Below are 12,016 nucleotides of genomic sequence, written 5' to 3'. Positions count from 1 at the left end.
CCATAAACTCACGACATCACTGACAGTGCTGATTAACACGTTTCTCTGTGTCTGTGTGTATAGGTCATTATTGGTTATTATCGATCATTATCTGTGTGGTCTTCCTTGTTTTGTCTGGGCTTTGAGCTGGTCATGTTATCCAGCCTCTCTCTCTCCTTCTGTGTCTTTGTTTGCCTCACCTATCTGTGTGAATGCTTTGTTTTTCTCTCCTGTGTTTGTTTGTGTGCCTGTCATCCTTCCAGCTACATACAGAGAGGAGGATGTGTGGCTCAGCTACTACCTGTGGTGAGATCTTAAACTGCCGAACATCCTTCTCGATCCATATTCTTAATGTATGTTTTACACCCACGTACATCTGTTTTGCGCGCGCCATCATCTATTATCATTGTTTAGCCTTCCCTGTTCACACCGAATCTGTGGCACGTCTGTCATGTGTGATTTCGGGATGTACAAATAAAGCTGAGTGGACCTGACACTCATGGTACCACGCTGGGTGCACGCCTGACAATCAGGAGCAAATTTAGGTTCAGCGTCTTGCCCAAGGTCACTTGGACACGCGGACAGGAGGAGCCACGGCCACCACCACAGAAATGTTCCTACTTTTCACCTGCCAGTTGGATTCTCAAGAGTGAATATCACCTATACTCAACATGCATATTTATTAACAAGCTGTCAATGCTGGATATATGGTGGTTTTATGTGAGAGAAAAAACACCTGCCAGCTGGAGGAGGTGGGAAATTCATATGGATTACTGATCTCAGTGTGTGTGTGCCGGGTGAATAAGTGTTTATGTACACAACTGAGAAGCAGTTTGATTAGCCCTGATGCTACGGCTACATTAACTCCTACAGTATAAAATACACATTCTATGGTTAGTAAATATAATCATTTAAGTGTTTTTTATTTTTGCAAAATGTTCAATAAAAATAACAAAAACTATATTAAATATAGATTCAAATTGTTGACACAGCAGTCAGGTGAACTAATAATATTCACTTTTTCACTCAAGGTACAACCCAGTGTCTCAAAGGTGCCTCCTCACTGACTCAGACCCCCGTATTATAAACATTATTGGTTCCGCCCTGCTCGGTGACACTGTAACCCCTCACTGGACTGACATAAAAGTGGCTGCTTCTATTCGTCTCTTCCTGTGGGAGCCTGCAGCAGCTGTGCATCCATACAAGTGTGTGTGTCTACGTGTGTTCATGTGGTTAATGGTGCATTTTCTTTTGATGTTCCTTCACTCGGCATGGGGCAGCAATGGCAATCTCCATGGCAACAGACGTGCAAAAGCGGCAAAAGATTCTGCTAGTTTGTGCATGTTTTAGATGTACATGTGTTTGTACTCACACACAGGATATGTGTGTGTGCAAACGGGGATATTACCATGAAAAAGAGTTGCAGCATTCATTATAATCTGCATAATGTACTATAACCTGTAGTTTTATTATAATGTGCCAGCTGAAATTCCTGTAAACTAAGAGACTGACTGATGAGTTCTTGCCAAGCTGTACCAATCAGAGCTGTAGTCATCAAATTAATCGTCCCTGAAGCAACCACTCAACCTCAGCAAGAGGTACAATAAGCTGTACATCATGTGCCACTTTCAGGCAACAACACGGGATTTAAACACGGGCCAAAACACTTCAAATTGGAAAATCAATCTGCAATCAACTCAGACATCGATTCAGTGTAATTAGTTGCTCTTGTGTCAAACTTAAGTTACAAAACACAGCCCTCACTCACTTTTACTCCAGGCAGCAACTTCCCTCGTTTTCACACTGGCCCACACAGACGCTGTGAGGAAACATTGAGGTGTGATGGAAGGATTCGCACAGATTCGAGAGCTGTATATTTTTACAAGCCTTTGTGTCTGTCTATGCGTTTGCTACAAGGTTTAAGACAATGGTTTAGAAAAGGACACAAAAAGCTGGGAAATCAATTAAAAATAATCATGTTCTTTTTTTGCCTCATGAAAAACACTCCAACAAAAAGGTGTAAAGTTAAGTAAATGTAGTCCATTATTTTAATATTCTGTGACTACATTATGCGGTTCCCTTAAAGCAGCTATAATCAATATTTCTATAACAGGAAGACATCAAAGCAGATGTGAAAAGAATGAGGAAAGGTTTGCTCCTAGTGATGAGCCGACAGAGATTAATCACTTGAATCTACCGAACCCTCCAGCCTTTACTAAACCTTATAGTGAGTTTCAGCTTATTGTTTACTTGTCCTTCAACTGAACTGGGTTGGTTTATCCTCACTGCCCCTTTCAGTGTGGTTGCAGTCAGGGCAAGTGATCGTAATGGAGCCAGATATTTTTCTAAGCTTTTGCCAGAAACAAAAAACAGACCTAGGACAGAGTGAGGGTTTGATGAGCCTTGTTGATGAGGCTGGCAGCAGGGGGGAAGAAACTGTTGGAGTACAGCCTCTTGCCGGAGGGGAGGGTCTCAAAGTGACTGTGTTCGGGGTGAGCCACAATCTTACCTGCACGCCTCAGGGTCCTGGAGGTGTAGAGGTCCTGGAGAGATGGCAGATTGCAGCCAATCACCCTCTCTGCAGAGCGGATGATACGCTGCAGCCTGCTCTCGTCCTTGGCAGTGGCAGCAGCGTACCAGATGGTGACGGAGCAGGTGAGAATGGACTCAATGATGGCTGTGTAGAAGTGCATTGTCTTTGGCAGGTTGAATTTCTTGAGCTGCCACAGGAAGTACATCCTCTGCTGTCCCTTTTGGATGAGGGAGCCGATGTTCAGCTCCCACTTGAGGTCCGGGCTGATGATGTTCCCCGGGAAGCGGCAAGACTCCACAGTGGAAACAGTAGAGTCACCAAGGATGATGGGGGGCGGGGGCGGCTGCGTTCCTCCTTTGTTGCTCCATATCTGCCGGATGTGTAGAAGTTACTGTCTGCTAACTAGTTCATCATGTCAATTTTAAAGGTCAGGATTTTTCAATGTCTTGCAGGTTTAAGCAAAAGAATATTTTTACGTCAACAATGGAAAAAGAACTTTGCTATGTTGTCATATGTGTCATATGAAAAGAGTTGATCGAAGAGATAAACCTACAGAGTTTAGTGTCCTTCAGCTCACTGTTTTGGATTTTGGCTCAATATGACAGCCATCATCAGCCTTGTTTTAACCTGCTAAATCCTCCCTGCCAAGCACCAAAAGCACCACAACTAACAGGACACAAATATTGGACTATCACAATCATCAAATATTACAATCATGACAAATTACTGTAACAACTTAATAATGTGCTGTCAATGTTGCAGATTTAAGTAACCTTCAGTTGGTCACTCCACAAAAACTACTGAACCTGCTCTTAATTTATAACCAAATAAGGTTTGTGTGAAATCCCAAAGTTACACAGACACATTAATTAGGCCTATAAAACACGGGGAGGAGGAAATAGCTGGAGGCTAGCAGGAAGCATATAGACTAATGTTCATCTCTAGGGTCATGATCACAAGCATTTATTCAACACATACATGTCATGTCATACGGGGCGTACGAATGAAAACATACCCAGCTTTTACTCCTACTGGTGCTTAACTGTCCCTGAATTAAGGCACTTTAACAGAATGAGTGAGCGTTTCACTCAGGATTTAGTGACCTTATCAATATTCATTTGGCTGAGAAGATGGCTCATGGCAATTACTGAGAAGATAATATTTGCCCTGCTCCTGACAATCCAATAATGAGCTGCCAACATATTGCTACTCTTTATAAATCTACTTTGAATATTAATACATTGAAATAAATGTGAGTATTGGGCCTACGAGACTACCGACTATTGCAGGGGTAAAGACTGATGAGGCCTCGCAAGCTTTTGGCTCTTGCCGCTGCAGAGATATTTTCACAAGAAGCCAAGAGTCATTTTACTTCTATATGTGGTTGGTGTTTCTTTATTTCAAGCATGTAATTAATCTTAAGCAAAGTGAGAGTTTTCAGGACTAAGTGTAGAATTTGCTTTCACAGATTGTATTCAGTAACTCCAGTAGTTCAAGCCCAAAACACTGCTGGTAAATGTGCAAGTCTGGATCCTGACAGGAGCAATCATTATCATGTCATGCTGATTCAATTCTCATAGATCTTTAACAATATGCGTAATACAATATGAAAATTTAAACACCATAGAAGATGGAAAAACTAATCTAATTGAAAGAGCAGCCCTGACTTCTACTTGGTCAACACTATTATTTCACAGAAACAAAACAAAGAAAAATGGCTTCTAAGTTTTCACTCCACATACATTGTGACATTCACAAATGTCAGCTAAGGTCTGAATTTTAAATAGCTCCCTTAAAAACCTTCCTACATTTTCTAAATAAATGCAGTAAGTCAGAAGTGATGTCAATTAATATGTTTCTGACAGTCAAGTAACTTTTTTTTTTTTTTTTAAAGCCCTAGTCTTTTTTTTTTTTTACAAATAATTCTGCTGATGTTCATGATACAGGAAACACTAGCTGTTGCAACTGCAGGAAATATTGACTTCTGCTGTATGTTTCCCCAGCTCTCCTTGCAAATCACCACAACCACATGCCACCTAGCTAAACTTGGTCGAAAACCACCCTCTGCTGGCTAAACTTTGAGCTGTGCTTCGATGCTGTGATATTTCCCAAATTTCTAAACCGCAGCACTTTATATTCAGCGACTGTATTTAATAGTGTACGTATTTAAAACCAATTACCTCGCAAAATAATCACTATTTAGCCTGTTTGACAGCAGTTTCACAGTTCAGCGGGCTTACCTTCCATCTTTGACTCCATTTCCCATGAGCCTCCAGGCCGCAAACGACTCAATGACGTCAATTTTAGTCGACTGTCAAGCACCCAGCTGACTCTAACCGACCCGATGGACGTACTTAAACGATAAATATGATAATTGAAGTGCTATCCAGTGCTAGTGGTCGTGTGAAGTGGCATTAAGCCCATTAGTCTGAAATGTATCTCTTGCGTCATACAACAGGAACTTAGTTTTACACGTTATTTAGTCCATTAACCCGCTGATTAACAAGCGCGTGTCGGTCCTGGAAAGCTATCCTTGCTTGTTCATAACAAAAATGTCTCTCCCAGCTTTGCATAACACCGGCGTGCTTTACAGACGGATTTTGTCACAGTTTCCTCAGGACATCAGTCTAGCGTTTGCCTATGGATCTGGCGTTTTCAAACAACACGGGACCAGCCAAGGTCAAATGGAGGTAAGGGGCTTGTCCTGCCAGTTTCCAAACTCTGTTAATGACAGTTGCAAACTTGTACTGTGGGTTAACTGTACAGCATAGTTGTGTTGACGTAGGGTTAAAGACCTTTTAATACTGCACTATGCACATGCTCTAATATTTACAGGCAGACTAAAGGTCAGTCTCCCAAAAAGAAGACACTATTCACTTATCACACTATTTATGTTGACTTCTGTCTACGTTACACACAAACACTGGGAAAAATGCATATTCCTTGAGTTTCCTTGTAGGAAACATACTTGAAGTCATTTATAATCACTATATTCATAATAATAAAGGGCATTAATATCACTATATTTATGCAGCTAATAAGCTGTGCATCAATGTTCTAAATATGTTTTCCATAATTAAATAATTGAATTGTTTTCAGTACAATAAAGGTTTTATCCATGTGTAAAAGTCACTTGTCATTTTTTTCTTACAATTTGCTCAGTTGAAAGTTGTTATAAGCTGAATATATTGCCTTAATAGCCACATGCTAGAATGTAAAGCTGTATATTTGTTATTGATTCGGATGTTGTGATCTTCTCTATTGTTTTCTCCTCTAATATAAACAGAAAAACATGCTGGACTTTGTATTTGCGGTGGACGACCCAGTGACGTGGCACACCATGAATCTGCTGCAGAATCGCAAACATTACTCCATCCTCAAGCTGCTGGGGCCCACGATGATCAGCTCCATACAAAATGAACACGGGGCTTCTGTATACTACAACACACTGGTGCCTGTGGACGGGAGGGTAAATGGCTTGTCTATAGTTTATATGTTCCTGCATTTTCAACTGCCCCAAATGCCTGGCTAGGTTTTTATTACCTACATAGTAAAATTATCCTGTTTTTCTTCTTAGATAATCAAATATGGTGTGATAAGTACAGAGTCGCTTATAGATGACCTGATGCACTGGAAGACCTTGTATGTTGCAGGACGCCTACACAAACCGGTCAGTATTATGATCAAAGATGTTTGTAACTGATTATCTTATTGTTCCTGGCTTTTAACAACTATGTTCATAAAGTCAAAGTTATTACACATCTGCAAAATGTACTAACTTTTCATTCTTAGGTTCTTCTAAAATATGTAAACACCCATGCTTAAGTATCTGTATAAATGTGCTTTTGTGTTTCCATGCAGGTGAAAATGCTGGTACAGGGGGAGAATGGAAAGCTCCGTGCTGCTCTGGTGGCGAACCTGAAGAGTGCTGTGACAGCCTCCTTCCTCATGCTGCCCGAGAGCTTCACAGAGGAAGATCTCTTCCTGCAGATAGCCGGTCTTTCTTATGCAGGTAGTTGGCCTGCATAACTGCAAAAACCTGGAGGAAATGAAGCACGCACACAATTATGAGATGATTGCATTGTTAAAGCATTTGAGATATATAGAAATAAGTCCCCTTCTGTGCTTCCCCAACTTAGCCACACACACATACACACACGTCTTCTATTATTCAAAGACAGCTAAGTGATTGATGTTTAAGCTTGTTGCTTTCTACATAATAAAAGTCTTTTTACTGATGAATACAGTTTTATTTCAATGGAAACTAATATCTCAGTCTTTGATACTGCTGTGGTACTACGGCAAAGGAAATATGTCGCACTGAATTAAAACATAATGTCTGTTCCCTTTTGCAGGTGATTTTAGAATGTTGATTGGAGAAGATAAATCCAAGGTGGCAAATATCGTTAATGACAACATCCAGCACTTCCGAATTCTGTACAGCAACATCCTGCGTGACTGCCCTCAAGTGGTCTGCAAGCCCCAACAAGGAAAACTGGAGGTAAGACATGGCAAACACAAATGTATGGAAGACACACCTACTGTTATTATCTCACATGGTATGTGGGCAACACAACAGAACATTGTGTGCTCTATCTACTGCTTTCAGCTTTAAACTCATGATTACCTGTGAAGCAAATTGTTGGACATCAATGTCAAAAAAAAATACTCTTGAGTTTCAAGTCTCAGAAGCAGTCATTTTTTGAAGTGACAAGTCTACTCTCTGCATAAACTGCTGCTCTGCTGACTTTACCGAATGCCTCTGGAATTAAAATTTAAATCTGATACCAAAACATGGTGTTTACAGAAGAGATTACAGAAAATGTTCCACATGACATGTGCCACATTTTAATAATATATGAATGTGTAATAGTACAGAGTGTGCTCATCCCCGGTATTAGACAGTAGATAGGGTGTGACTGATTTGGCACTCAGCCGTGTTGCCTGCTGTGCACACAGTATTAACTAGTGCATCATTAAAAACGTGTGTACATATCTTTATTTGCAGATTCAACGGTATACTCTTTATTTTTCTTGATGTGAGGTTTCATCTTCTGTTTATAATAACACCGCTAACTGTTAACACTCTATTTTACATTAAAGCTCCTGTGAGGAGTTTTTCTCTGGTCATGAGACAGACTGAAATGAGTTCTGATGACTCTATATGACCTAAAAAAAGCAAACCAGACCATCAGCGACAAGACTGATTATTTCTATATAGTTATTTTTAATTTTCCAGGTCAAAAGTTTAAAGTGAGTGATACATGTGACTGTTAAAGAAAGCAGGATGATGTTTTTAAAAACCACTACTTAAGCATGTACAGGACAAAATCAGCAAAGAGATAAGAGGTACAGCTTTGTACACAGGGGGCGCCAAAGCAACACAAACTAAAAGTTCCGCACAGGAGCTTTAAGGAAATACTCATCAGGTTGTCCTTGAATAACGTGTTTAGTAATTGGTTCGGAGGAACAGGCCTTTGTTTGCATCACGTGTGTGTGAGTTACACAGTTACGGGAATTGTGCGCTGTGAGTCCTACATGTGATTCCACTTGTATACTTGCATCATTACACAGAGCAGCAGAAGTCACACATGCATGAACCTGCTCCAGACTGATGTGCACCTGATTTGAATAGCAAGATGATTTTAACTCTAGTGGCTGCATCATCTACTCAATATTTTATAATTAACTGCCGTACAGGCAGATAAAGTTTGTTTTTAGGTAATTTAGTTTGTCCATCAGAGAGCACTAACAAGTAAAATGTCATGGTAACTTCTTTAAATTGAGATCAGATTTATTATATTTCAAATGTTGAAATATAACATACAAACACTGTAGTCCCACTGAACATCTGTGAATGTGTGCTATTCAGTAAGACTATTATGTGAACCTAAACTGTGTTGTAAGTCAGGTCAATGACATGTGCAGTGTGTTTTCCATTTATTAGGGTACTCTAAATGGACTTCGATTCACTTAACAATAATAGAGATTACCACAGAGTTTATAATATTCCCTAAATTATATTTATAAAAGATATATATTGTTTATTTAATTGTAAGAGGTATACTGTGTGGCAGATAAGTAGGTTCAGTAGAGACACAGGCTCACCATAGTCTTATCTTTTGAGGCACTAACATAGTAGAGTCCTCATAACAGTGTTTTCACATGAGACCTGTGGATGTGATGGTTGGTGCTGCAGTCTACTGTGTCTTTATTTATTGGTGTTTGTGTGCTGGCAGGTTGACAAAAGCCCAGAGGGCCAGTTTATCCAGCTGATGGCTCTGCCTCGGACCCTCCAGCAGAAAATCACAAAGCTTGTAGATCCTCCAGGGAAAAACCGAGACGTGGAGGAGATCCTGCTGCAGGTGGCTCAGGACCCGGACTGTGGGGCTGTTGTACAGCAAGGTGCGGACCAAGGATGTAAAAAAATAAGAAGAGGGAGAAATAGACAAAAACATTCTTGACTTACATGTTAGCTTCAAGAGATTATATTATATGAGAGATTTAATAAGCTTTCTCACTTTATTTACCCTTTAAGCAGATATAAAAATGTTCCTGAGATAGATTGATAAATAAATTGCAAACAATAAATCCAATAATTGATTGTTTACGGAAAGATTTTGATAAATTCATGTGAGTAAATGATGTGGCCTCTAGCCACGATTCTCATCATAAAATAGGATTGCAAAGTGATGACAAATAGATTGTTGAACTGTGTGATTGCATGTTTAATTGCATGCTTAAGCTTGTTTTTGTTCTTCCAGGTATTTCATCAATTGTGAAATCCTCCAGTATAACACAGAGTATCAAAGGCATTGCAACAGCTGGTAGGCACTCTTTTCTTCTTTGCTGGATATTTTTGGCAAAATCTACACTGCACTAGATTCTACATCGTCAAGACTTGTTAATATAAGTTCATCCAATGCTTCAGAAAGAAATAGTTTGACATCTCGGGAAAATATTTTTTTTTTGTTTAGAGTAACAAAACAGGATTTATACCACTCTCATTTCTGCATGCTAACTTTAAAACTATAGCTACCAGCAACTTAGCATGAAGACTAAAAACAGCTAGCCTAGCTGTACCCTAAGGTAACAAAATCTGTTCAGCAAGCTGTCTCCCCCAGTTTCCAGGCTTTGTGCTAAGCTAAGCTAACAAGTTGCAGGATAACGCTTCCTATTTATTGTACAGATATAAGAGTGATATCAATTTTCAAATCTAACTCTACAAGAACGACAATCTCGCATCCTATCGGCAATAGTCTGACGACGATACAGCCTCTGGGGACAACGGTGATCATGCCGGTCGTGTAGCCAGCAGTTAGCGATAAACGACTTCAGTCAAGACCTCCTTTTCCGTGTGCTGCATTGTTTACAGAAAGAGAAACACATTTTCTTGCGACTGACTTTAATTAAAGGGTCTTACGTTTGCTGAAATTTCAACATCATGATGCAGAATAGTAAAAAGTAAAAATGAAACTCTGTCAGGTCTGTCCTCAAGAGGAGAAGAAAACTACTTTTAAAATGCTCGTTTGTTCAACGGAGATTGGATCAATCATTTCTGTTGCATTCGAGGAAGTCTGGAAATCTGAACGCTGAACGGCTTTTGTGACACTGCGTCAGAGAATTTGTATCTAGAACAGATTGTTAGCTGAAATCTCATGCAGATGTCTGTTTGTAAAGATTAATAAGAAGGTAAATCATCATCAGATAGTCGCTGATGGGAGCCGGGTTGTCATTACGGCGCATTACCTTCCGCCTGCTTTTGCTCTGTTTTTCCTGCATACGCTGCATTGGCCAATATTGGTCAACATAACTCGAACAACAGGCGTAGTACAAACGGAAACTAAAACAGTTGCCATCCCTAAAATCCACGTCCCTGCCTACAGATTCTACTTCTCTATGTAGAATCTGTAAATAGAGATTACAAGGACAATTAGCTTACTTCCCAAAATGTCAAAGTATTCCTTCAACATGGCATTTAAGCAATGTTTTCCTCTGACTTTTAATAAAAATATGTGGACAATCCTCTGACAAATTGTCCACTTGTAAGACATGGAAAGTGTTTTGGATAATGTTCTCCTTATGTAGTTGCTAATGTTTGGTGCACTGTGTGTCCTGGTCCTCCCCAGGAGTTTGGAAGTCGGTGTCGTACAGCTCCAAGAAACTGATAAAGATGTGGAAGGGTTGGAGGAGGAAGCCCTCTGTCTCACAGATGTCCTGATCCTGTCTGTCTACCAGGAGACTGTCTTCTTCTATAATCTCAACTACCAGACAATCAACGTCCATCCTTTGATTTTTACCCTGAAACAAACCGTGCCTGACTCACCTCTGGTTGTATCACTGCACAGCCGCCATGAATGAGATCCATTACCAGGTATAAGTCTGTGTTTGAGTAGTGTAGCACTATCTATACAACTGCCCTTTATGATGAAACTCATAAAAGCGGTAGAAAAGAGTGTGACATTTCACGAGCTGGACTGAATTACGGCTGACATTTACTGGAACTACAGAACGGACCTCTGTGGATAATGACTACAGAGAGAGGCGAGGAACCGTTGAACAGAATCAGTGTGACTACTGCGAGCGCAAGTACGGCATGTATAATGAGGAAAAGCGTTTGCTGTCATCTGTCATCTTTCGAAATGTGCGACTTTTAGATCTGGGCATTTTGTGTGAGTCGTGCTGCCTCGATGAGATGCACAAACTGATACGAATATGTCTTGCTGAAAAAAAGGGACTGAGGTCTCTATGGATATTCACTGGTGTGACATGTTGCACACACATACTTCATATGATGTTAACACACTGCCAAAGATCTCAAATCTTTCATCTCTTTACATTTCACTTTCTAACCTTGTTTTGACAGTTGTACCATATTTATGTCAGCGCTCCTAGAATTAAGAATTGGATCACATTTATTTTAGTACCAACGGATTCCTCATTGTTAACACCTGTTTACCTTCTTGCCATTCTTATTGTAATGAGACGCACGCATTGACAACTGGAGGTCCTTGTTGGGAAAACGCATTGATTTTCTTCACACATGGTTGTTGTAGTCTAAGTCAGTTACAAGAAATGGGTTTAATAAACTTTTTTTTATAACAGCACCTTTGTTACTCTTACTGCTTTGTTTTCAGTAGCACAGTTTTTCATTTAACTTACCTAAGTCCTATTTTTGGAAATACCAACAACAAAATGAACAGGAAGTATATATTTGAATGCCCTGTGTTGTGATAAAGGTCTACTGGTCCCTCATTCCTTCATGGTAACAGAACCAGTTACTTCCTGGTTCTGTCACTTTATCCACCTTTTTATTCGTCACTACACCATGAGTCAGACTTCAGAAAAAGACTTTCGTCATGGACACATGAATCATCTTTAAGTAGACTCAAGTTACATCTCATGATGTGATGTGTGCTCTTCTTTTTCACTTCCACAAACTTTTACTACATATTTAATAATCTCTGTGTGCTTGAGACAGTTTGCCGATCACACAAGCCTTTG

General features: G+C 40.0%; 1 protein-coding gene across 2 annotated transcripts; it reads left to right on the top strand.

Moving 5' to 3' along the window:
* Positions 1–4,854: 4,854 nt before the first annotated feature.
* Positions 4,855–11,619, top strand: tamm41 (TAM41 mitochondrial translocator assembly and maintenance homolog). 2 transcript variants are annotated; one of them, XM_069678493.1, is made up of 8 exons: positions 4,855–5,202; positions 5,799–5,981; positions 6,090–6,182; positions 6,374–6,524; positions 6,868–7,013; positions 8,752–8,917; positions 9,277–9,339; positions 10,642–11,619. In XM_069678493.1, the coding sequence occupies exons 1-8, from the start codon at positions 5,065–5,067 to the stop codon at positions 10,731–10,733; spliced, it is 1,032 nt and encodes a 343-aa protein (XP_069534594.1). In that variant the 5' UTR covers positions 4,855–5,064; the 3' UTR covers positions 10,734–11,619. The 2 variants fall into 2 exon arrangements, with proteins under 2 accessions (XP_069534594.1, XP_069534595.1); XM_069678494.1 differs by lacking the exon at positions 9,277–9,339.
* Positions 11,620–12,016: the final 397 nt, after the last annotated feature.

Source organism: Semicossyphus pulcher, unplaced genomic scaffold (assembly GCF_022749685.1).
Source record: "Semicossyphus pulcher isolate SPU_LCO1_2020_fin unplaced genomic scaffold, fSemPul1.0.p SCAF_3, whole genome shotgun sequence".
Lineage (NCBI taxonomy): Eukaryota > Metazoa > Chordata > Actinopteri > Labriformes > Labridae > Semicossyphus > Semicossyphus pulcher.
This window is presented reverse-complemented; position numbering and strand designations above follow the sequence as displayed.